The following is a 24887-nucleotide window of genomic DNA, read 5'->3' as shown; positions in this document are numbered from 1 at the left end:
GCCCCCGAGGAGCCACCGCCCAGCCGCGGGCCGGCGCCGCTCGGAGCTGCGTCCCGGGACTTGGGGCCGTGGGGAGGTGAGCGCGGGGCGGCGGATGGCGCCGGGCCCCAGGCACCTGGGGGCTCGCGGGGTCGCGTCCGGGCTGCCCTGTGGCTGTAGTGCGCGGTTGCGCGACGGGGGAGGGAGGTGCCCGCGCTGCGGAGCGCACGGGGCCCACGTGGGCCCTCTCGGAGGCCGGGGCTGGACTTCGCACCCGTGGGTGCGCGGGACCCTGGCTGCCGGCTCCGGGCTCGGCTCTGACGTGGGGACGGAGCCTGAGTCACTGTGCACGGGGAACGTCGATTGAAAGTCCGGAAGGAGGAGCGGGGACAGTCCAGGCCGGAGTGCGCAGCCCCGCCCTCGCCCCAGAAGTGCCGGAGGTTCAGGCCTCCCCGCCCTCCCGCTTCTCCCGGCTGAGTACGGGCGGCGGGGCCGAAGTCTGGGCGCGGAGTCTCGCCGAGGTGGAACAGGTGCAGGCGGGGCCGGGCGGGGCGGGCTCACCCGCCGGGCTGCACCGGAGCGCAGCGGGGGGACCCAGGAACCCCTCTGCTTGCCTCTCACCAGTTTGGCTCCCTCTGCTGTTGTTTAGGGCGTCGGGTTGGAGGTTATGGAGAGCTGACCTAACCCAGACACGAAGTGGTAATCCAGCTCTCAGGCCGTCCCAGCACAGTGGTAGCCTAAGGGAGAAGGCTTCTGGGCTGGGGCTGTGAGAAGCAGAGAGAGAGATGTTCCTGAGAAATCGCCCTCACGAAGCTAGACCCAGAACTCCACTACGTGTGACATTTGCTGGTGGAATAATGAACCCAACATCTGTGCCATACTGTTGTCACTCTATTAGGGCAGGGAGGGGAAAGTGAAGCTTGTTTTAGAACATAAGTTTTCAACTGGGAATTAACACTTTTTTTTTTTTTAAATACTGGGGATTGAATTCTGTCTTTACATTGAGCTACATTCCTAGGAAAGAACTCTTGAAGTTCATTCCTGACGATAGGGAACTTTTGCCTGCCAGAGGATGTTTGACAATGTCTAGAGACTTCCTAATTGTCACAGAATATTGGCAAGTGTTGTTGCTGTTGGCCTTTTGAAGTTCTAGGCCAGGGATGGTGCTAAGCATCAGAACTGTTCAGTCTAAAGAACTGATAGTGCTGTGCTGAGATTAGATCCCCTAGCACCTGGTCCATCAAGGTAACCTCACGGATTCCCCTCCCAACCTCATTTTCCTCAGTAGTAAAGGGAGCAGCTTGGAATGCATAAGGAGGTGCATGGGCAGTTATTGCCCTGGCAAGCATGGAGCTTTGGAGTCTACCTGTCCTCTGCTCACACAAGCTCAGCAGGGAGCAGATATGGACACTGTGGAGAAGCTGGGAGTGCGAGTCCTTCACCCCAGGACTGCCTCCCATGCAGGGTGAGTCAGGGCAGCCCAGGAGCTTGGATATCCCTGAGAATGGCATGTGGTGGGGGTGAGCAGTGGGCCCATCCTTTTTCCCAAAGCTGGATTGCTAATGCTGGTGTGGATGTGTGATACCATGTGACCTGCTGGAATTTTCCCTTCTAAGCACCTACTGAACTCCTCCAGTTACTTGTACCAGGAAAATAATACCTAAGAAGCGAGGCTCCTCATTCCTGTGACTCCTTGATCTTCCTGCAGTAAAAAGCTGCCCATGTGCCGGTGGGACCTCTGCTAGAGGAGGAGACTCCCAGCTCATGACCCTAGCTGAGCAGCTGTGAGGGACGACAGACAGAGCTGTGGGCTTGACAGACCCCGGTAGGCATGACTGGGAACTGTTGAAGCTGGACTCCCAGCTTTCTGATACTGGGGATCAGTGGCAGGTAGGGTGGGACAAGGTCCAGTGAGGCAGCCACATCTGTGCCCAGGTGCCCAGGCGCCTTCATGGCCCTCCCTTCCCATTTCCTAATAGTTTTCCATTGCTTCATTCTGTCCACTCTAGTACCTGAGCCCCTTGCCTGGGACCCTGGCAGAGCAAAAGGGCAGGCAGATCAGTTTTGGGGCTTTTGTCTTTTACCCTAACAGCCTGAAGTGAAATGCTCATCTTTCCTATGGATGGGCAGTTGTCATGGTGGCCCCTGTTGCATGTGTCTCTTGAGGTACAAGGCTGAGAATTCAGACTTGTACAGAGCTGTTCACCCCCAGGCTTACTCCCTGGCAAACTAACTACCCGTGACTCCTACACGGTTGGCTCATCCCTGAGCCACTGTTGCTCCTGGTGCCCCCACACCCCCACCCACACTCGCTTAGTATCCAGGAAGGAAACTTGTGTTCCTGTAAGAGGAGGACTGAGACATGCCCACACATGTACTGGAGGGCCACTGAGGGGTCTCAGTCTTGCTCTGGGGCCAGTGGTGGTGGTGGTGGTGGTGGTGTGTGTGTGTGTGTGTGTGTGTGTGTGTGTGTGTTTTCTGTAGCCTGAGCTCGGGTCACTGCTGTGGCTTCCACTGGGATGCCTGTCCTACTTGGGTGAACTTTGCCCCAGACAGACACTAGCTCAGAACAAGAAGAGTTCAAGTGTGTCCCAGTGACTTGGATAAGGCATCCAGTGCTTTCCGTTGGATCTGTTCACCCTCATCTGTCTCTGGTATATTGTAAGGGAGATGTGTATTTTTCCTGGTGACCTTTTAGGACATGGTGACCCGCCAGGACCTGGTGACCTGCACATCCCCTAGGGTCTCTGTGTCACAGACTTTGGAGCAGGCCTAGGTGTTGTCCCCACAGCCCAAGGGAGTTTCCAGGGTGAGCTCACACATGTGCAGTGTGTCGGAAGTGGCTCCTGACTTCCTCTCCAGCTGAGCCAGGTTAGGGGAGGAGTGGTGGCTGCCAGCAGCTGCTGAGTGCTGGCTGACCTCGGGTAGCACTGTGGTTGGGGAGGGGACGCTGCCAGGCCCGGGCAGCTCTCAGGACATGGATGGCCTCACAGGAGAAGCTGCCACGTGCCCTGCTGCTGGGCAAAAGAAGGGCTTCCCTGGGGCTGCCCTTCAAGTGACCTTTGTCCCCCTGAGAAGTAGATTGTATAAAGGAAGCTCCTCTTTCCTTCTCATCTTCAGGGAGGTACAGAGCTGCCTGTACACTATTGGGGCTCTTCAGTAAGTTCATGCCAGGACCCACAGGCCGGTTTGTGGTTGAAGCTCGGTCTCGGTGCCGCCCAAACCCTGCAGGATTGTGGTTTGAGTCAGGTGGGCACTGGCCCAGTGCGTGGGGTGAGTGCTGTGATGGATGGGGGACTAGGTGAGTCCACCCTTGAGGCCAAGGTTCAGGGGCCAGCAGGGACAGAGGTCTATGAGAGCATGCCTAGGAGGGTGCGAGTTGCTTCAGTGGTCTGTGTGTCAGTTTCCCCACCTGAACAATGGGAGCATTGTAGGGTGAAGACTCCAGTGGAAATCAGCTAGCATGTGGCTATGACAGAGATACAATGAGTGGAGCTATTGTGGTCATGGACTCGGGACATCTTACAAGCATGGCTGCTGTGCATGACACACTGAGGTTGTGGCAGAGCCCCTGCCTTGGGGGCCGTTAGCCAGGTAAGAACATGTGTCCAGAGGAGTAGCACTGGTGTCACTCTGTCTGTAGGTATGTCTAGGGTGGGGCCAAGGCAAGCGAGGTGCACTTCCACCCACTTCCAGGGTGTCCCTACCTGCCTGCTGTGTATCCCTCACAGTAATGGGGGTCCCAGAGCTGATGGTCCTTGTACTGGGCTCTCTCTGGCTGATGCTCCTGCTGATGGGGCTGGGGCTGGGGTGAGTGGATGGGCTTTGCTTTTCTCTCCTTCCCATGCATGGCTCAGGTACCTGTGCCCACAGTGTCACCAATGTCGCCAGGAGCCTTCTTATCCCCGTGGAGTGCCTTTTTCCACTCATATAGGTCTCCCTACCTCCTGGCTTCCTGTGGCCACTGGGAGACCTGGCCGAGCAGGCTGGGGGGACTGCCATGGGATTGGAGACCTTATCAGCAGAGCAGCCAGAGAGCTTAATGACAGCATCCTCTGCCACTCACCTCAGTTTGATGAGATAATGTTTTCAAAGCCCTTTGCTAAGCTGAGAAGTGCTGCCCTAGCCTTAGGAGTTGTCACTTCCGCCTGGTGGTGGGAAGGGCTTAAGAGCCCAAGCCCTGGGTACCCCAGCTACTTGGAGCCAGCCCTGTGTGCCCCATTATGCCTCCTGATGCCCATGCTTAGGGGGAGGGACTGCAGAGTATGGAGGTTCAGAGCATGGGACCCTGGCTGGGGGTACAGCCTGACCTACTCCCTGACTGAACAGTTAGCGTCTTTGAGCCTCAGTGTCCCTACCTGTCAAATACAGCCCTGTGGCTCTCAGCTCAGATATAGGGGCTATGTGAATGGTAGTGGCAGAGCTTAACAGGAGGAAACAAAGCCAGCAGCCTACTGTTGGTTGGATGCCAGGCACTGTACGTTCAGGATCTTTGCTGTCATCTGTGCTGGCTTGGTGTGTGTCAGGGCACCACCCATCTCCCAGCCAAGGAAACAGGCTTGGCAGTGGCAGTGTGCCCACAGTCTTCTCAGTGCCCAGCCAGGTTTCGGCTCTGCCTCTGGCCCTCAGCCCTCTCCTTCCTCATTGAGAGAACCTCTCACTGCCCCAAAGCAAGGTGGGAGGGGAGGCAGTGGACAGCTGGCTTTGCAAGCCTGCCTGGTACGGGCACAGCCCAGATGGGCCTGTGTCCAGGGAACCCCAAGCCCTGGCAGCCGCTGAGGCTGGGGCCAGCCTCTTTCAGGGCAAGTGGGGAGCCTCAGGGCAGGGTTCTGGGAAATCAGGTTTATTAGCTCCTTAATGACTGTTTACAAGCTGAAAAGTGTCTGCCTGGCATGTTCCCTCCCTGCAGAGGGGCTCCACGCACAAGGGCCAGAACTGAAGATGTGCATCGCCGCCCCCTCTCCTCCTGGTGTGTGGAGGGTCGAGGGTAAGACCAGGGCAACCTTAGAGCTCTGAGTGCTTCCAGCTGGCCGAGCTTAGGTTCTCCTTCTGACTGAGTGACACTGGGCTGGTTACTTAACTCTCTGTAAGATAAGTTAAACTGTCATGGGTCCCCAGTGCCATGGCATGCCTCTTCACCCTGCTCTTTCAGGTCTCCTGGTAGCTGCAGGAAGCTCTGAAGCTGAGCATGCTCCTGCTGTGAGCCCTGGTTAGTGGTGACAAAACTACCAGATCTGAGATGCTGGGAAGCTAGTGAGCATCTTGTGCATAATCCACCTGCAGCTCAGAAAAGTGAAGTGGCTGGCCCAACCTCACACAGCAGGTAGCGATAGGCCGATGACCCCATCCCTCCCAGGAAGGCAGCATTTTCACTGTCTGCACCTGACCAGGCCACCTATTGTCAAGCCCAAGACAGAGGCGCACCTGTGTGCACAGATGTGTGTGCACATCCCAGGAACCCCTGATGGAAGCAGAGCGGACCTTGTCTGCTTTCGCGCCCCAGACCGAACCCGACCTACCCAAACCGTTGAGTGTGTTCTGGGCTTCTGCTGCTGCCAAGGACCAGTAAAACCCAGTTCCCATTTACCCAAGCCTGTGAGCAGATCAGGGAACCTGCAGCAAAGTGCATTTCGCACCAGCCCTGTTGATGTGACGCCCGGTGTGCCCCCTTCCTCTCCAGACCCATCCTGTGTGCAGGTGTATGGGCTCCCAGGAGGAACATAGAGCTGGGACCAAGTATGCATCCTTCCCAGAGAGGGTGATCATCCTGGGACCCATCCCCAGGCCCACTCCCTCTCTCCTGTCCCTGGAGCTTCAGTCAACCCTCCAGCTCTAGGAGCTGCTGTTACCTTGAGTGTGTTCCAGGTTCTGTCCAGGGCACCTGTATCCCTGCTCATCTGCTGTCCGCTGCCCTGACCCCCCACCTGCTCTAAGCTCTTAAGGTCCAGCCATCTTGAGAGTAGGAAGGTGCCCAGTTGGGGAGGCCTGGCCTCGTTCCCGTGTCTGTGCTGCCTGCTCTGGATGTTTGTTATCAGCAGCTGCTGCATCTTGGGTTTGGGGACACCCTCAGCTCTTTCCACTTCCTGGGTCAGGGTCTCTGTCAGAGGAGGAAGGGTTTGTGTCTCTGTCAGTTCCTCTGGTAAGTGGTCTTGAGAAAGCCCAGAAGGTTGGGGCAGACAGTGTGGGGTGCATCCACATAGGAATAACGTGTGCCCTTTCACCTGCCATGTGCACAGCAGGCTCATACCCTGTCTGCCCGGAGCGGATCCTGGAGTCCAACACCCGATTCCCACATTTGGGCGGGCTCTGACACCCAAGCCACTCTCACTGGGTCAAGAGTAGCCCAGAGCCTGGGGTCTGATGAGGAAAAGCCCAGAGAACCCTGCAGCCGCCAAGCCCACACTGAATACTGGGCAAGCCTGAGAGAGAGGGAGGGAGGAGAGCTGGGAGCTCTCTGGGAAAGGCCAGCTTTTTGTGGGGTTTTTGAGGGTGTGAACCCACAGGCTGTTTTGTTTTCCTTCCTTGTGGGTGGCCTCCGGCCTTAAGGGAGTGTGCCGCTTGTGTCTGCACCACCAGTTCCTGTCTCCTGGGGATGTGGGCCCCAGAACAGAGCCCAGGGTCTCTTGTCCTGGTCCCCTCCTCTCCTGTGACTCTGCCCCCATCATTCTGCCTCCCACCTGGCCGCTTGCTGCTGGTGGTGCCCCTCCTTGTCGCCTGTGGCCCATGCCATGTCCCATCCCCAGACCTCAGGCAAGCTGGCCTCTCATTTTCGTGCCCTTTGCTGCATCCCACTGCCTCTCACCAGGGCGGGGAGGTGCAGGGATGAGTCACTGGCTGTGTGGGGGTGGCCAGGGGGCACCAAGTTGGATGACAGTGCTTACTTGAGCCTTCCGGTCCAGCAGACGGGGCCGGAGAACTCTGAGGTCAGCAGAACTCCGGTTTTGCTGGGGATTGCACAGTGGATGAGGCCTTCTTCCTCTTTGAAGCTTTCTAAAAACGCTCTGGTTCCTAGTAGTGGCCCGGGAGGGAGGTTGGGTTTCGGTTTCTGTGGCTAGGAAGCAGGGAGAGAATAAACTTCTGCACCCGTGGCCCTCACAGTGTCACCCTGTAATTCAGTCCCAGACTGACATGCAGCTGCAGCTGGCCTTCCACTGCCCCCTCCCTCCGGCTGCCTACTCTTTAGGGATACTCACTGGACTTGCCCTCAGAGCTCCAGAGATGGAAGTGACTTCTGAGCCAGCTGTGGTTTCCTCACTTCCTCAGTGCAGGTGACCAGTCCCCCCCTCCCTCCCCGCAAGAGGGCCCTGTTTCTTGGTCACATGCCGCCTTCTGAATGGGCTCCTGAATGGGCTCCCTTTCCTCCCTCATCCCTGGCCCCTCGCTCCCTTCTTTTCTCATTTCTAGTTGAATTTCTGGGCAAGTCTGCAGAGCCAGAGCTGTGGGGAATTTACTCATCATTAGTGAGAATGGGAGAGCCTCTAGAAGCCTGCCAGGGTTGGGGGTATTGATGGTTGGCAGTGGGGAGACAGAGGGACTCAGCCAGACTCATGGATACAGGCAAGCTTTGGGGCAGGCCTAGAGGGAACAACAGGCTGGCACTGTGTGTGACCTCTGTGCCTCGGGGAAGGAACACCCTCTAGCACACTGCCTGTATTGGGTGCTGGCGGTACTTCCAGTAGACCTCCAGGGGTGGCCTTGCCTGCCCTAGCCACACCAGACCAGCCTTTCTTGGGAGTGCTCAGCCCCACCCCTTGTGGGGAAACCGGATTCTCTGGGCAGTGGTGGTGGTTTCTGAGTCTGCATTTCTGTGTATACCTGAGCCTGGCTGCTGTGGCTCTCTGCAGAGGGGCGCTGACCCCAAGCCCCAGGGACAGACTGTTCTTGTGCTCCCTCAGGGATCTGAAGGGTCACTTTACTTTTCCCCTGGCTCTGACCCATCCCATCCCATGCTGGACACCACCCTGACAGAAGAGGAAATGCAGCCATTTCACAGCCCCAGTCCCTCTAGCCAGGCCCCTTGGGAGTCTCCCCACTCCTCTGGGGCCCAGGCTAAAGCTCTTTCTCCGGGAAGGGCATTTCCCCAGGATCCAGCTTGGGCAGGTGGCCTTTGCAAGGCTCAATCCTTTAGCCTCCTCACCCACCCACCCACCCACCCACCAGATCGGCTGAGAAGGCAGGCCAGGGTCTTGGAGAGCAGTGGATGCGAGCACGGGCAGGAGGAAGCCTGGTCCTGAGATGTCCCAATTTCCTGTGCTGTGAGCAAGCACTTCTGGGGTAGAAGGTATGTGTTTGGCAGGGTGGCTCCACTGTCTCAGCGCTGCATGGCTTCTGCCCTTTGCTGTGGATATAAGTCTTGCAAGAGCCCAGACTGGTTCTGACAGAGCTCTCCTCTGCACCAGGCACCTGCCCACCCACTGAGCTTGAGAAGGGGTTGGGCTCCTACCCGATCCACTTCTACACACAGTGGGGGCCAGTGATATGGGTGGCCCCACTGCTACAGGGTGGAGAGGGCCTGCTAAGAAGTGATACAGAACAGACTCCATGTAAGGGCTTTCTGGGGGAGGGGGCAAAGGGAACTGCGACACCAGCAGGAGTGAAGCCGCCTGGGGCTGTGACCCAGGACTCTTGCCCTTCTCTGTGAAGGTAGTGGAGAGGAACCTGAAGTCCTGCCTCTTCACCAGTTCTGGCCTTTCTCTCTGGGGTCAGCTCCATCCTCTTGGAGTCTCAAGTGTGGCCTGGGATTGGCCAGTCTCTCTGTCCCATGACCTTTGCATGCATCTCTCCTTCCCCTTGGGATCGGCAGAAAGGAGTTCACGAGTAGGGACTGGGCAGAGGTGGCATGGCCTTGCAATGAGGGGTGGCTAGGCCTCCCCCAGAACTGAAGATAGTGTTGATGGTGGGCCAGGGAACTAGAGGGAGAGCACATCAGGACCTCATCCAGGCCAGCACCCAGCGTCCTCCATCTGGGAAGGATGTAGCAGGCATAGGGGCAGGGGCAAGGTGGGCAGCGCTGAGAGAACCCCTCCAGAGAGGGCCACTTTATGGGCTGGCTGTGGGGCTAGGGGTGAAAGCTGTACATGATCTCTGTGCCCTGACTGGCGCCAGCCATTCAGAGGCCTGCTAGGTGTGGGCCACTGTGCTGCTGAGGGCCAGGCAGCGTGCAGGATGCTGTAAGGCAGCAGGTGAGGTGGTAGCTGGTCCTGTCTGGTGGTGGAGACACAGCTTCCTGGTGAGGGGTCTGGTGGGAGGTGGAGCGGATCTGACATTCAGACTCCTGGGATTGAGTGCAATCCCCTTTGAAAGATCCTGCCCTCCTGGCCACCTCCCCTCCCACCTGGCTTCCTCTGTTGTCTTCCCTCCCCACTGGCTGCCAGTTTCTCATGGTGGTGCCCACCCGGTGCCCTCTCATTGTACCCTGGTCCCAGAGGAGGCTGTATTAGGGGAGCTTTCCCTGCAGAGGCTGCAAGGAGGCTGTTGCCTTGGAGCTGTCCCTGAGCAGCAGTGTCCTCGGTGACTGTGCAGCTCCTTGGAGCCAGCAGCCAACCCAGAGGAAGGGTCATGGATCTGTGATCTCAGGGGTGTGTGCTCAGGTCACCAGCATTAGCCAAAATGGGGACCACAGCCCAGGCTGTAGGTCCCTGTGAATGAAGTGGACCAGCCTGGGCCCAGGGCACTGCCTCAGGAGCCCATCTGGGCATGCCCCCTCAACCAGAACCCCCCACCTCGGGTGAGGGGCTTCTGCAGCCAAAGGCCTCCATCCATATGCAAAGCCTAAGGGGACAGTGACAGCAGAATCAGGGGGACCTAGGTCTGCCTCCAAGCCTCTCTTTGCCCCTAGGCAACCCCCCTTTCCCCTCTGGGCAGCCCCAGGCCTCAGCGGAGCTGCTTTGAAAAGCACTGGCATGCTAGACCCAGTGTCTTTCCCTGCTTGACGATTGACTTTGGCTCCTGGGGGGGGGGTCTTCCAACCCTGAGTGCATGCCCCCCTTCTGGCTTTAGATAAGGAGAGCCCCTGCCCCTGCCTTGCCCAGGAGACCTTGGCCCTGGGGCCTAGATGTCTTAGGTCTCAGCTGTGCCTCTTCCTGGCTCTGCTAGCTTGGGCAAGTCAATGAGCCTCTCTGACCCTCCATTCCCCACTACAAAATGGAAGCAGTGGCCAGGCATGGCGTCACACACAGCCTGTAATCCCAGCGCTCTGGTAGGCTGAGGCAGGAGGATCACAAGCTTGAGTCCAGCATGTGTAATTTAGCAAGATCCTGTCTCAAAATAAAAAATAAAAAGGGCTGGGGATGTAGCTCAGACCCTGGGGGCCTGGCTTCAGTCCCAGTACCACAGGGGGAAAAAGGAAGCAGTGATGCTGACCTTGAAGCGTGTCTCAAGGATACAGACAGACAAGACTCGCGCGGACTTAGTGCTGCCCAGACCCTGGGGCGCCTCCTTGCAGCTCCTGGGATCTGTTCCAAGCAGGACCTGCCTTGAGCTTCGCTGTGCCGTCGCGACCACCCACACTAGATCTCCTAAAAACACACAGCAATGCCTCTGAGTTGCTCTCTTTAAAACGGTTGATTATGTTGTACAGATTTCACCTAAGTAAATTATTAGTAAAAACGGCAAAACACGTTCAGATAGTTCCAACGCTGTATCAGGCTGATTTTAACAGAAAGGAAGTTGTAATCAGAGATAGCCAACAATTCCTAGGTTGTTAAAATGGAGTGTTTTTATTCTAATAATTTTGAGACAGAAAAAGCGTGGGGATGGATGTACCTTGAGACCATAATGTTAGGTGAAATAAATCAGACACACAGCTTGAATATTGCATGGGTTCTCTTCTAGGAGAAACTCAAAGTATAAATAATTTAAAGAATAAAATCGAAAATAGATATGGGGGCAGGGAGAGGGAGGGGTCTTTTGCAAATGGGTAGGGGACCTAGCTTTTCATGATGAGTGTAATCATGTACTGCAAACGTGGACTAATTAAAATTTAAAGCCCTTATTAAAAAAAAAAAAAAAAAAAAGAATGGGTTCCAGACTCCAGTAGTACCTGTAGGTGATTCAGGGTAGACAGCTCAAGGCCCTGGGGGCCCACGTTGGCCTCCTGTGGGGAGGCGGGTGGGGCTGCGGAGCAAAGGCTCTGGTGGTGTACACCTGAATCCTCTAGTCAGCTGAAATGGGATCCCAAGTTCAAGCCCAGCCTGGGCAACTCAGCAATTTCACAAGATCCTATCTCAAGAAGAGCAAGGGATGTAGCTCACTCAGTGCAAAGGCCCAGGGTTCAATGCGCTGAACTCAAGACAAAACAAAAACAGAAAAGCAAGGATTCATGGTTGGCAGCTTTCCTGAGGCCCCTTCCTTCTTTCAGGCTGACAGCACCAAGGAAGTTTATGTGGAGCCGGCTGTGTAGCTGTCCGTCTGTCCCCCCATCCGTAGACTGAGGCTGGACTCCAGGGCATCTACACAGGGGAGGTGAGGCCCAGAACATGCTCTAGGTGCCTTCCCAGGAGCCCAGAAACCACAGATCTGAAGGTAAGCTGGGGCCAGCTGGAGTGGGGCTGGGCAGCCCCACTCATACATGCTGGAGGTACCTGAGGGGCTGGCTGTACCCTGGCACCCACAAGAAAGATTAGTTCAGAGAGATGCGGCAGGCAGGCAAGGAGGTGGCAGCTGAGCTGCAGTCCACAGTGTCAGAAGGCCAAGTGGCTGACGTGGATGTGGGCCCAGGCCCACTGTCTGCGGAGCAGCAGTGTGAGGCTTTTGTTGCATGGTTTGGTTTGGTTTTTTGAGGCACCAGCCCAGACTAGCCATGAACTTACAGATCCTCCTGCCTCAGCCTCCTGAGCACTGGGATCGTACCTGTGCACCAGTGTGCCTGGCACCACCCAGTCCTTCTGGCCAGCAGTCACGTCAGAGGATGTGGTCCGCACCCTGGACCTTGGAAGTGGTAGAGAGAAAACAGCCAAGGATTTTAGCCAGAAAAGGGTGACGGGGCACAACAGGGCTGCGAGAGAGAGAAGGAAACAGGCAGAGAGGAATTGGGAGTTGGTGGCACAAGCGAGGAAGAGGCCCAGCAGGGTGAGTTGCCACCTCTGTCCAGGACCATTTGGCAGGATCTGCTGGCACACAGATACGCTTGCCCTTCACCCAGCTTCTCCTTCCTAGAACTTGTAAGTCATGAACAAGCACTCAGGCGGTGATGGCGAACCTTCTAGAGCTTTCAGTGATAACGTTATGGCCCTCTGTGGCATGTGTGCCGTAGGTTCACCACCACTGACAGTAGGGCAAGGGTATTTGTTGCAATGCTGAACACAAAATGTTCTGAATAACCACCTGTTGATTAAATTTTGATACATTCCGCTCAATGAAATTTTTTTTTTAATGTATTTGTTACAGAGTCTCACTATGCAGTTCAGACTCGTAGTGATCCTCCTGTTTGCTGCCTCCCCAGCGCTGGGATTACAGGTGTACCCCACCATGCCTGGTCTCTGTGGCTGGCTCAGCAGCACGGCATGTGGTGCCTGGGATCAAACCCTGGCCTTGTGCTTGCCTAAGCAGGCGTTTAGTCCGCTGAGCTATCTCACTGGCCCCACTCAATGAAATATTGGCTGTCTTCAGAGCAGTTAAAGTTAGTTTGTCTGTGTGTCTCTGTCTGTCTCTGTCTGTCTCTGTCTCTGTCTCTGTCTCTCTGTCTCTCTCTCTCTCTCTCTCTCTCTCTCTCTCTGTGGAGACAGGGAAAGTGGGGGTACACTTTCTAGTTCTAGGTCTTTTCTTTCAATACACATGTATCCATTCTGTTGTTAAGATGAAGTATTTGCCACTGTGGAAAAAAAAAGTACCAGGCAGGAGGGATTTTCAGTTATCTTTTTCCCTCTCCTCCCTCCCTCGCTTCTCTCCTTTCCTGGATAGGATTTCACCACATTGACCAGTTTGGCTTTGAACTCATGGATCAGGTGATCTTCTCACCTCAGGAGTAGCTGGGATCAGAGGCATAAGTCACTGTGCCTGATTTTCATTTACCTTTAACAGTTGTAGGGGACAGGGACTAGTAAACTAGGCTGAGCTGCCACTTCTGCGGCATAGTGTAGAAACCCCTACTCCAAGAAGCATCTGTGCCTCTGGTTGCCACTGCAAACACCAGCTGGGGAACTTGCCATGTTGGTGATCCAGTGTAGCAGGTTGTCCTGGAGCCTTTACCAAGTTGTCCCCTAAACCCTCCCCAAAGGCAAAGCCGGGGCCCTTTGACCACAGGAAGGTGATCTGGGGCCCCTGGCCTGTGCTGACCAGATGGCCAGGGTCATTCCAGCTGGATTGGTTCTTGTCTGACACCGTGAGGCCAGAGATGAAATGAGGTGGAAAGTTGAGGCCCTCCTGGTGTAGAATGCAAATGAAGGTCAGAAATAGGCTTAGGATGGATGCTTCACCCAGCCAGGTGCAGTCTGTCTCGGAGCCTATGCCCTGACACCAGGGTGCCCAGCCCCTTGGGTGCCGCCACCTGCTGTACCCTGTCTCTGTTCTAGCCTTCTGCCCATCATGGCCTCAGCTGACAAGAATGGCGGGAGTCTCTCCTCTGTGTCCAGTAGCCGCCTGCAGAGCCGGAAGCCACCCAACCTCTCCATCACCATCCCACCGCCGGAGGCCCAGGCCCCCAGTAAGCAGGACAGGATGATCCCCCAGGTGAGGGGCCACACTGGGGCTCGCTGTCCTGCCATAGCAGTAGATTTGCCCACATGACACCTTCAGACAGTTTCACTTCCTGAGGAGGCTCCATGTAGCCTGGCCCCTGGGTCTGCTGTCTTTTTCCCAGCCTGATAAGATATTGCAGAAAGTTCCTGGGGTATGGGCAAAGGAGAGGCTGTCCTTCAGAAAGGGCTCCTGGGAATGGCAGGGCACTGGCTGTTGGCATGCAGATACCCGGCCAGCTCTTGGTGCCCTTCTGAGGGCTGAGGGGCACGGGGTCCACAGCTCCAGCAGCCTCTGCAGTGCCTGGCTTCTCAGGAACATGGACATGAGCTCCCATCCCATAAAGAGCTCATTGAGGGCAACCCCCAGATGGCGTGGGCTTCCCACTGAGCTGGGATATAAAGGGGCACTATGTTCGCACCGCCTGCTCACCCCAGGAGCTATGTAGAATGTACAAAGTGCAGGAGAAAGGTGCTGGATAGGGAGGCATGCTGGGACTTGCTGGGAGACAGGAGAAAATAAGGATTTTAAATGTATAATGAGCCTGGTGTGGTGGTGCATGCCTCTAATCCTAGCACTTGGGTGGCTGAGGCAGGAGGAATCTTGAATTGGAGACCAGCCTGGGCTGTAAAATGAGCTCAAGGCCTGCCTGAATTCCATAGTGAGACCCTGTCTCAAAAAGAAAAAAAAAAAGCATAGTAAGGGGCTGTAGATGTGGCTCTGTAGAGGGCTTGCCTAGCAGGGAAAGCCCCTGGGGTCTGTCCTCAGCCCTACAAAAACAAGCAAATTAGCTAATAAACTAATTTTAGCCTGGAAGCACCTGGGGTGGGGGTGGAGTGGAGCTGAGTTTGGGGCCTTTCCTGCCTGCCTGAGGCTGCAGTGTTACCACCCATTCCCACAGAAGCCCAAGAACCCAACCTACATGAAGAGTGTCAGCCTCCAGGAGCCACAGGGACAATGGCAAGATGGTACAGAGAGGCGCCTTGGCTTCCGCCGTCAGACCTCCCTGTCCCAGAGCATCCGCAAGTGAGCACCCCTACCCACCCGGCCATCCTGGCGCTCTGCAGATACTGGGCCCCTGGACATTTGCTGAGCCTGCTCCTGTGTCCCATCCAAAGGAGTAAGAAGGCATTAATAGATGGTCTCTCTCTGTGTTAGTGAGAGCCTCATGTTATGCTGTAGCTGGGGAAATGGCAGCCTGGAGGCTAATGCCTTGCAGAAACTCACCAAAAGAGGCCGGAAAGGTCTGGGAAGTTGAGAGGCCTCCTTTCCAGCCCCGGAAGCCTCCGGTCAGGGACTCAAGGAAGGCTGACCCCCACCTCCCCAGAAGGCACATAGACCTGAGGGTGTGGACATCTCCACTGTGCACCCGTGCACCCTCGTGTCCCCCTTCCCCCCCGCCCGTTGCCTCCTCGGCACACCCAGTCACCACACTCCCTGTGCCGCCTCACACTCACTCTGCTTCCCTGGTGTACTTGGTGGCCTTGCGCTGCCCGCACATCACTCTCCTCTGCAGGGGCACAGCCCAGTGGTTCGGGATCAGCGGTGACTGGGAGGGCAAGCGGCAGAACTGGCAGCGCCGCAGCCTGCACCACTGCAGCGTGCGCTATGGCCGGCTCAAGGCCTCGTGCCAGAGGGACCTGGAACTGCCCAGCCAGGAGGGGCTGTCCTTCCAGGGAACCGAGTCTCCAAAGCCCTGCAAGATGCCAAAGGTGAAATTTGTGGGGATGGGACAGCTGTGTGGCTCCCCCCACTGGGGACTGGTCAACCCTGCTCACCCTCCATCTTCTCCAGATTGTGGATCCGCTGGCCCGGGGCCGGGCCTTCCGCCACCCAGATGAGGTAGACCGGCCCCACGCCCCCCACCCGCCACTGACCCCTGGGGTCCTATCCCTCACCTCCTTCACCAGCATCCGCTCCGGCCACCTGCCCCGCCGCAAGAGGATATCCGTGGCCCACATGAGCTTCCAGGCTGCTGCTGCCCTCCTGAAGGTGGGGACCCCTCCTCCAGTCAGGGCCCCACCTTCCTCCTCCCACCTAGGTGCCTGCTTTCTGTACAAGGCCAGTGGGTGTGCTGGGACTCTGGGAAGAAGGGCTGCCCCAGTTCCCACGTGAGGCCCCCACTGCCTGTCTGTTTTGGAAGCCAGTCTGCACTGACTGCTTCTAACCAGGGAAGTAGGAGGTGAGAGGTGCCCAGTCACCCACCTGTGCTAATGAGCCTGCTGGGTATGGCAGCGCCTGAGGCGGGGTGATGTCACCATTGGTGGTCAGTTGGGGAGAGGGCTAGTATCAGGGAAGGCAGTAGCACAGGGAAGGCAAGGAGGGAATAGCATTCTTACCTGTGGGAATGGCTTAGGCAGAAGCCCTGTGGTCCTGCCAAGAGCGTGGTGCTTGGGAAAGCAGTTGGATGTGGCTTTAGTGAGGATCACATGAAAGCTGTGGCGGGAGATGGGCTCAGATAGGTGGGCCGGGGCCAGGCATGCCAGGCCAAGAGACAGAATGGGGGAGCTCGGCTGAAGACTTGGGGAGAGTAAGGTTCTAGAATCCAGGGTGCTTTGGGTGTTAGCATGTCAGCTGTTCATATCAGAGCAGCAAGAGGTTGCCCAGGAGGAGCTGACTCCTGACTATGAAGAGTAGGATCATCCGGGCCAGGGGACCTTCCAGCCTTCCACCCTCAAGAGCCTGTACACTTCCCTTGTGCACGGTGCTGGGGCCGGACCCACTCCCAAGGTGCTGCTCCCAGGACAGCTCCCAGGACAAGTCCTTAGGTGTTGAGGGGCTGGTGACCTGGGTTGCTGTGCCTGAGTCCTGATGCCCAGGCCTCTGCCTCACGTGCAGGGGCGCTCAGTGCTGGATGCTACTGGACAGCGGTGCCGGGTGATCAAACGCAGCTTTGCCTACCCCAGCTTCCTAGAGGAGGACGTGGTCGATGGAGCAGACACCTTCGACTCCTCTTTTTTTAGTAAGGCAAGCATGGGGAATGGGCCCTTGGGGGACGGGGATGGGGCAGTGTAGGAGCTGGGCGGGGCAGCCTCAGCCTTGATCATGTCTTGTGGAGCCCCTAAAAGATGCAAAGGCCTGTGGACAACTGGTGGGATGGGCTGTGTCCTGCGTGGAGCTGTTGAGTGGGGGGACAGTGACCACAAGGAAAGTCACTCTCAGGACTGACAGGCATGTGGCTTCTCCTTCCATCCTAAAGAGCCTGTCTGTCCACGCTTGTCTTCCTCATGATTTGGAGTAGAAAGGGGTAGTATTTGGGACAGTAACTACTTATACCATCTTTTGTGTCTTCCACCCCAGGAAGAAATGAGCTCCATGCCCGATGATGTGTTCGAGTCTCCCCCACTCTCTGCTAGCTATTTCCGAGCGATCCCACATTCAGCCTCTCCAGTCTCCCCCGACAGGGTGCAGATCCCTCTGTGAGTGGGGCACGGAGCAACCCAGCCTGTGGCCCTGGGGGTGGGTGTCTGGGAGACAAAAGGACTTCGGAGTGAGAGCCACTATCCCCACTAGGAAAGAGTGTGGCCACACCCCCACCCCAGTGACCCGGCGCGGCAAGCGCATTGCCTCTACTGTGAAGCACTTTGCCTTTGACCGGAAGAAGCGGCATTATGGTCTGGGCGTGGTGGGCAACTGGCTGAACCGCAGCTATCGCCGCAGCATCAGCAGCACGGTACAACGGCAGCTGGAGAGCTTCGACAGCCACCGGTGAGCTCTGTCCTGAGAGGCGAGGGACCGAGAGCCTCTGGGGCCTGGGAGCTCTCCCAAAGTGCGTAAGCTCCATGGTCAGCGAGCACGAGAGGCGCATCCCCTGTGGTCAGGAGTGTCAGCCATGTGGTCAGCCACAGCTGCGCTGTGGGGCACAGTGTAGCCTGGGGAGCCCCAGAGGCTTACTGCCTGTCCTTCACCTCCTTTCTCTCCTGCATCCTCAGCCTGGTGTCCAGATAGTTGGCTCACAGAGCACCACCACACATAGGTCCTGAAACAGCCCAGACAGAAGGGTGCAGGGAGCAGGGCAGATCAGAGGGACAGGTGGAAGCTGGGCCGGGAGGGGCACCAAGGGAGGCCATGCACTGAGCCCTTGAGAGAAACAAGATTGGGGAAGGTGATGCTCACGTACACTGGACCTCAAATTACAAATAACGAGCAAGAACAAGTATAACGAGTGTCCTGGACAGAAGGACAGAGAGTGGGGGTGAAGAGCTCGCAGAGATTTGCTGTCAGGATAAGGTGGGTGAAGAGAAATGGGCAAAGCCTGCCAGGCAACAGAACATTGAGCAGAGGTCCTGGGACTGTGGGAACTATGATATGTTCCAGAAACTGTAAGAGGAGGAGAGGAAAGCACAGCAGAAGTGGGCCAAGTGCAACAAGGCCGTGCAGCCACCCTAAGGGCACTGGGAAGCCATCAAGGGCTTTAAGCCGAGAGACATGTGTCTCTAAGTTGCTCTAGGGGAGGATGAGCTGGGATGAATGGAAGGGAGAGCGGAGAGCCCAGGTGGGGCAGGTGGGGCTGGGCTGACCGGAGCTCTGCCGCAGGCCCTACTTCACCTACTGGCTGACTTTTGTCCACATCATCATCACACTGCTGGTGATCTGCACCTATGGCATTGCGCCCGTGGGCTTTGCGCAGCACGCCACCACCCAGCTGGTGAGTCCAGCTCCTCGCACGGTCCCCTTGAGGCTCAAGCATGGTGGGCGTCAAATCTCTGTCGCCCCAACACCCTGGCCCAAGCAGGAGGTGCTCAGGCCCACCCTGGCCTGGCTCCTTCCTGGAGGCTGCACCCTGGGGACTGTCCTGCCTCTCTCCCACTCCCTGGCTCCAGGCTTACTCTTCTGGTACCACCTCTGTGACAGGTGCTGAGGAACAAGGGTGTGTACGAGAGCGTGAAATTTATCCAGCAGGAGAACTTCTGGGTCGGCCCCAGCTCGGTGAGGCCCAGGCAGGGGATGTCATCAGAACAGGGAGCCCCTCTGTCCCGTCTCCCTGAGCTGGGCAGGTGGGCAGCTGCCTACCTGGAGTCCCCTCCTTGGGGGAAACTTAATGGAGTAGAGGTAGTGTGGTGGCTCCTCCAGTCTGGGCCCAGGCTCACGAATGCCCTGTCCCACTCCCAGATTGACCTGATTCACTTGGGGGCCAAATTCTCCCCCTGCATCCGGAAGGATCGGCAGATCGAGCAGCTGGTGCAGCAGGAGCGTGACCTGGAGCGAGACTCGGGCTGCTGTGTCCAGAATGACCACTCGGGCTGTATCCAGACCCAGAGGAAGGACTGCTCGGTGGGCTCCTCTGGTCCCTGCCATCCCTACTCTGGTCCTTCCCTGCTGCGGCCTGGGGAGAATCCTTTAAGGGCTGTGGCCTGTCCCCTCCATCCACCCAGCCCCAAAGCCTCATACACACCCGCAGGCACTCAGCCCAGCACAGAAGACCCTGCTGCTCATCAGTCCCTGCTACTCCCCCAGCTCAGCCCCCCAGGCCCTTGCCCAAGGGCCAGGTTTCAGGCCATGGTAGAGGTCTGGGAGATGGGCCTGAGCCCTGGGAAATGGGAGAAGCCCTGTCCTGGAGGGCCCTTTGTCTGCATCCATGCTCTGACCTTGCCCTAGTGTAACCAGACCTTCTCCACCTCCAGGAGACTCTGGCCACTTTTGTCAAGTGGCAGGATGATACTGGGCCACCTATGGACAAGTCTGATCTAGGTCAGAGGCGGACGTCAGGGGCTGTGTGCAACCAGGACCCCAGGTACAGCCTTGAGCCGTCCATGGGTCCACAATAGCCCACAGCCAGACTGCCTCAGCCACATGGTGGGATGCTGCTGGTGGGCGTGGCAGGCAGAGGTGCCCAGCTCCTCATTTTGCCCAATCTGATCTCTGCTTCCAGGACCTGTGAGGAGCCGGCCTCTAGTGGTGCCCACATCTGGCCTGATGACATCACCAAGTGGCCGGTGAGTGAGTCCCCCACGTGAGTACCCCAGGACAGAAGTAGTTTGGGAAGGAGGGAGATGTGCAGCTTCCCGTCACTCAGGGCTACCCCCGATTTGTCCCCTCCGCAGATCTGCACAGAACAGTCCAAGAGCAACCACACAGGTTTCTTGCACATAGACTGCACGATCAAAGGTCGCCCCTGCTGCATTGGCACCAAGGGCAGGTGAGCTGGCCTGGTACTGCCACCCCCAGGCTGATGCCCTTGCAGATCTGTCCCCTGCCCAGGGCCACCCATGGTGTGAGCAGGAGCAAGGGGCGCTTTCCTGGGCTGAGGGCTCCCCTTCCTGCCTGGGGGCCAGGTGCTGGGCTCCAGGGGAGGTGTGCAGGGCTTCTTCATGCCGCCTCTTCCTTCCTGTGCCCCAGCTGTGAGATCACCACTCGGGAGTACTGTGAGTTCATGCACGGCTATTTCCATGAAGAGGCGACACTCTGTTCCCAGGTGGGGTGAGGTCTTGGAGGCAGCAGGGCAAGGGCTGTCAGGCTGGGCAGAGGAAGCTGGGTACAGAGGCCTGCAGGGGCTCTCATGTTGCCACACTGGGTCCCTGGACAGCCAGCGTTGACCACACGCGCTGCCCACACCCCCAGGTGCACTGCTTGGATAACGTGTGTGGGCTGCTGCCCTTCCTCAACCCTGAGATCCCAGATCAGTTCTACAGGCTTTGGCTGTCTCTGTTCCTACATGCTGGGTAAGAGGGTCTTCACTACCCCCAACCTAGACCTATGTGATGCTACCCACCTGCACCCTAACCTGCCTGACCCTGCCATTCCTGAAGTGCTGACCATACCGGTGTGCCCTGGCCTCCAGCTTGGTGCACTGCCTCGTATCTGTGATCTTCCAAATGACCATCCTGCGCGACCTGGAGAAGCTGGCTGGCTGGCACCGCATTGCTATCATCTTTCTCCTCAGCGGCATCACAGGCAACCTTGCCAGTGCCATCTTCCTCCCATACCGGGCAGAGGTAGGGATGTGCAGGAAAGGGCTGGAGGGTGGGAGGTGGTGCCTCTGACCCTAGCCTTATGCTCCGTGGCAGGGCCCAGCCCCTGCTCCCCTCCCACCCACTTGGGCTGTGCCAGGACACAGGACCCCTCCCATGCGGGCTCAGCAGCGGGTAGACAGCTAAGCCGGGCTTACTGGCTGCTCCCTTAATGCCTAACAGGAGGGAGCAGTGGTGATCTTGAGTCACCGCCCACACCGGCCCCCTCTCTGCTCAGTGCTTCCCTGCAGCAAGCGCTTCCCTGTCCCTCTTCACTGCTGCATTCCGCATTCTAACCAAGGGCCTTCCCAGAAACACATGGCTCTCGGCCTGCAGACCTGACGATCTTAGCTCCCGCTCAACCTAACTCTTGCTTGTCCTGACCTGTCCACTCCCCACTGTAGCTGCCCACCCAGAGCCAGGGTGTTTGTCCTGCTGATTGGTGGGTCCCACACTGGCAGGAACACAGTAGGTGTTTGCTGTGTGCTGACAGGAAAGGGGGAGTAGGCCCAGGCTTGATCTGGAAGCTCCAGCTATGCTGAAGCCCAAGCCAGGATCTCGCCTCTGCCCGGGAGGTAGGTCCTGGTGCTGTTCATCCAGCTGGTACCTGGTACTCCAAGCACATATCTCCCCTCCTCCACCCAGGTGGGCCCGGCTGGGTCACAGTTTGGCCTCCTCGCCTGCCTCTTTGTGGAGCTCTTCCAGAGCTGGCAGCTGCTGGAACGGCCCTGGAAGGCCTTTTTCAACCTGTCGGCCATTGTGCTGTTCCTGTTTATCTGTGGCCTCTTGCCCTGGATCGACAATATCGCCCATATCTTTGGCTTCCTCAGTGGCATGCTGCTGGCCTTTGCCTTCTTGCCCTACATCACCTTTGGCACCAGCGACAAGTACCGCAAGCGCGTGCTCATCCTGGTGTCACTGCTGGTCTTCACCGGCCTCTTTGTCTCCCTGGTACTCTGGCTCTACATCTACCCCATCAAGTGGTCCTGGATTGAGTACCTCACCTGCTTTCCCTTCACCAGCCACTTCTGTGAGAAGTACGAGCTGGACCAGGTGCTGCACTGACCCCTGAAGTCTTACAAGACTTCTTTTGTAAGACTTCTTGCCAGTACCAGAGACTCTGGGACTGGCATTGGGCCCGGGCACTCAACTGGTGAGACAGGGCCGGCTTCGTCTGAGACAGCCAGTAAAGGCAGATGCTGGCGTATCAGGTCCCCCCCTTTCTCAGGCCTGGGTGTTCCTGGCCCAGCTTGGGGACACTCAGGATACCTACTTCTCTGAAGCTTTGGCTCTGTCCAATCCCAGCCCCCAGGCCCTTCTGGGGACAGTTTATTTTCTTTCCAGGGCCCAGGGCTGCTGCATCTGCTGGTGCTGCTCCCCACTGTTACTGTGAGCAATCCCTTGCCAGACACATGGCTGCTCCCCCTGTGGCCCCAGGTCTAGAGTCCCCACTGTGGTCCCCTTCGTCTTCCTCCCCTGTTTCATCTGTGGCCTGGTGAGCCTCCCCCAGGGCTTCGGACAGGGCATTCTGGGAGAGGCTTCGGCGTTGGTCCAGGCACAGAGACCAAGCAAGACAGTGACCAGACAGGGACTCTGGCTCCCCGGGCCCACCATCAGCCCTGTCCTGGCTCAGTGTTCTGCCTCACAGGTTTTCTCTGATGCCAGCTGCTCCTCACCTCCTCTGCCTTACTCTGAAGGGGACAGGGTTGAGGACCTGCTCCCAGGGGGGTGCCCAACACTCAGTTGTGTTGGGTCTGGAGTTATTTTGTTTGTTTTGTTTTTTACTAGTTTATATTATGGTCCTAATTTTTAAAGGTAACGCTAACTTTGTATGGATGATGTCTCAAGGTATTAAATGATATTCTTTGTGAAAATACTCTCTCTTACCTGAGACCACCAGTGCAAGGATCTCTGGGGTTGAAGGCATCAGTTCAGAAGCACTGGCTCGACTCAGGGGGCAGCAAAAAACTTGTAAGACTTCTTGAGATTTAATTGGACCAAAAACTATTTGGAGCTGGAGGGAAGACCTCAGAGAGTTCCTGCAAGGGCTGAGTGGCATCCTGAGACTCACAGGCCTCACCCCAGCCTGCTCTGCCTTTGCAGTGAGGGTGCTCTGGGGGGAGAAGGCAAGGCACTTCCACTACTCCAGCCAGGGATGAGTCCACGCAGCACGCCTGTGACCTCCCACAGCCCCACAGCACACCAGCAAGTCACCAAGGAGGTACCAGGAAATGTGACTGCTTTATTCTGTGGTAGAGGACCCATGTAGGACTGTGGGATGGCCAGGTGGGAAGAGGGGGCAGGTAGGGCACACAGGCCCCTAGCAGGAGGAGGAAGTGGCCCTGGTGTGCCCTTCTGTCCCATCACGAGGACCCTGGCCTCTCCCCATACTGCTTCTCACTCTCCCCCTTACCAGGGGCCAAGGCCAAGAAAGGGTGTCCATGAGGTCCCCGAGCATCAAGATGAGGCAGGACATGCGGAAGGGACCTGAAAACACTTCCCACCGTCCCCATTTACCAGTCTACCCTGGTCTTGGGTCTTGGGCTCAGAGTGTGGAGGGCAGGAGTTCAAAGGGCCTTGCGAGAACCGAGGACACGGCATGCCTGCTCTATCTAAAAGTGTGGGCTCTCTCCCTTGACCACTCTGGCTGGGAGTCACTGTCTGCCCTCTTGCTTAGCTAGGCCAGGGTAGCAGAGAAGGGACATGGAGGCTGGACAGGAGCCCCAGCCTGCCACCCCACCTCCCAGGGCAGGCGGCAGCCCAGCTCAGCAGCCACTGTTCCTACGCAGAAAGATGTGGCTGCGCAGCGAGCACTGGAGCTCCATGAAGGTGAGGGAGCCCACGGTGACAGCACACGGGCCCACAGCCTGGAAGCCAGACTTCTCATAGAAGGGCACTAGCGCATGCTCACACATGAGCACGGCCCGTCGCACAGCCGGTTGGCTGCCCAGGTGCTGCAAGTAACGCCACAGCAGGACAGAGCCCTTGCCCTGCTGCCGGAAGGTGCGGTGCACAGCCAGCACGTGCAGGTGGGCCAAGCGGCCCCCGGGCCTGTGCAGTGTCAGCGACTCCTGGGGTGAGCAGGGTAAGGGAGTCCCAGTCACCTCTGTGACACGTGCTCCCCCAAACCACCCAACCAAGGCCAAGGGCAGTACCTCTTAAAGGGATCTTTTCCTCCCCAAGGAGGGCCCAAAGTTGGGAGATATGCCACCAGCCCCTGGAGGAAACTAGAAGTTCTTTAAGACCCCAGAGGGTAGGGCTAGGCACTTGTCCTGGGGTGGGGGGGGCTGTGGCCTGTGCTTATCTCTGGTTCTGTGAGGAGAAATCCCAGCCCTGGAGCTCCCTGCCCACTGTCCACCCAGTGCCTGGCCATGCCTCCAGAGGCCTCCCAGGAGCCAGACATCATGGCACCCCCACCTCACCTGAGTGAGTCTCTCCTTGTCCCAAAGGGAACCAATGATGAAGGCCACAAGGCGGCCTTCCTCGAACCAGCCCAGGGACAGCTCGGGACACAAAGTCAGGAAGTGTCGAATCTCATCCGGGTACAGGGGGCAGATGCCCGAGACAGAGATAAAGGCTGTGGCAGGGGGCATATGTGGGTGACTCAGTGGACACTGCACAGCAAGTGCCACTCAGATGCACCCACACACACAGGAAGACAAGTAGCTCAGGGCAGTTGTGTCCCCCACGTTGTTAAATGCATACATGATCTAATATTTTTTTTGCACCTAGCTCTGAAGGGCAGGAGATTCGGGCAGGACTCCCGGGCTGGGTTAGTGCTCCCTGCCTGAGTGGAGTCACTCACCTTCACGCTCAATCTCAAACACGCTGACAGCATCCTCCGGGGTGAGGCAGCGGAATTCACTGGCAGGGAGCGTGTGGCGCCGCTGGTAGCTCAGGGACTCTGAAGTCCCAGGTGGCAGGCTCAGGACTTCAGGTTTCAGGGCGAGGATGCTCTGCATGGACATGGCTGCTGGTGCCTCTCTGTGACGTCCCAGCTCCTGATGTGGCCTTGTCACTGAGAAGGCCTTGCCCCTGCAGAACAAGTGCCAGGGTCAGGTCTGAGCCTCATTCCCAAGAGAAAGATAAGTCATGTGTCTGGTGTCAGGGCGGGGCCAGCCTGCAAAGTGATGGGCTCCTTCCCCAGGGCAGATTCTGGAAACCTCAAACATAGGTGCTGTCTCTCCCCTACCTTTTCTTGGGGTCAGGGTGTTCAGGATAGTACCTCCAGAACTCCAGACTGGATCTCTGCCTTCCTGATGCATCTGAGCCCCAGGGAAGGAC

The 24887-nt window shown here is 57.4% G+C and overlaps 2 protein-coding genes across 5 annotated transcripts; one reads left to right on the top strand and one right to left on the bottom strand.

Annotated features, from left to right (window-relative positions):
• Nucleotides 1-3: 3 nt before the first annotated feature.
• Nucleotides 4-22467, top strand: Rhbdf2 (rhomboid 5 homolog 2). 4 transcript variants are annotated; one of them, XM_023714100.1, is made up of 20 exons: nucleotides 12-76; nucleotides 5132-5302; nucleotides 11339-11502; nucleotides 13491-13647; nucleotides 14555-14679; nucleotides 15170-15365; nucleotides 15448-15645; nucleotides 16492-16620; nucleotides 16954-17072; nucleotides 17167-17361; nucleotides 18190-18301; nucleotides 18508-18582; nucleotides 18766-18927; nucleotides 19278-19387; nucleotides 19526-19589; nucleotides 19698-19792; nucleotides 19993-20068; nucleotides 20215-20315; nucleotides 20435-20588; nucleotides 21249-22467. In XM_023714100.1, exons 4-20 carry the CDS (start codon nucleotides 13504-13506, stop codon nucleotides 21666-21668), a joined length of 2475 nt encoding a protein of 824 aa, XP_023569868.1. In that variant the 5' UTR covers nucleotides 12-76; nucleotides 5132-5302; nucleotides 11339-11502; nucleotides 13491-13503; the 3' UTR covers nucleotides 21669-22467. The 4 variants fall into 4 exon arrangements, with proteins under 4 accessions (XP_004630188.1, XP_023569868.1, XP_023569870.1 ...); XM_004630131.2 differs by lacking the exon at nucleotides 5132-5302 and having other exon boundaries at nucleotides 4-76; XM_023714102.1 differs by lacking the exons at nucleotides 12-76; nucleotides 5132-5302 and adding an exon at nucleotides 241-259.
• Nucleotides 22468-23368: 901 nt separating this feature from the next.
• Nucleotides 23369-24571, bottom strand: Aanat (aralkylamine N-acetyltransferase). Its single transcript, NM_001280875.1, has 3 exons — nucleotides 24409-24571; nucleotides 24026-24180; nucleotides 23369-23674 (listed from the first exon to the last, which is right to left on the bottom strand). The coding sequence occupies exons 1-3, from the start codon at nucleotides 24569-24571 to the stop codon at nucleotides 23369-23371; spliced, it is 624 nt and encodes a 207-aa protein (NP_001267804.1).
• Between the last annotated feature and the right edge of the window lie 316 nt (nucleotides 24572-24887).

This window comes from Octodon degus, unplaced genomic scaffold (assembly GCF_000260255.1).
Source record: "Octodon degus isolate 3935 unplaced genomic scaffold, OctDeg1.0 scaffold00033, whole genome shotgun sequence".
Classification (NCBI taxonomy): domain Eukaryota; kingdom Metazoa; phylum Chordata; class Mammalia; order Rodentia; family Octodontidae; genus Octodon; species Octodon degus.
Note: the sequence above shows the minus strand (reverse complement) of the source record. Positions and strands in the feature narration are given on the sequence as shown.

Coding starts and splice junctions, on each gene's coding strand:
- Rhbdf2 (XM_004630131.2), top strand. CDS start 13,504: ATGGCCTCAGCTGACAAGAATGGCGGGAGTCTCTCCTCTGTGTCCAGT. Junction 18,583..18,765: donor TCTGGGTCGGCCCCAGCTCG/GTGAGGCCCAGG, acceptor TCCCACTCCCAG/ATTGACCTGATTCACTTGGG. Junction 20,316..20,434: donor TCTCTGTTCCTACATGCTGG/GTAAGAGGGTCT, acceptor CCTGGCCTCCAG/CTTGGTGCACTGCCTCGTAT.
- Aanat (NM_001280875.1), bottom strand. CDS start 24,571: ATGTCCATGCAGAGCATCCTCGCCCTGAAACCTGAAGTCCTGAGCCTG. Junction 24,181..24,408: donor GTTTGAGATTGAGCGTGAAG/GTGAGTGACTCC, acceptor CCCCTGCCACAG/CCTTTATCTCTGTCTCGGGC. Junction 23,675..24,025: donor ACAAGGAGAGACTCACTCAG/GTGAGGTGGGGG, acceptor TGCTCACCCCAG/GAGTCGCTGACACTGCACAG.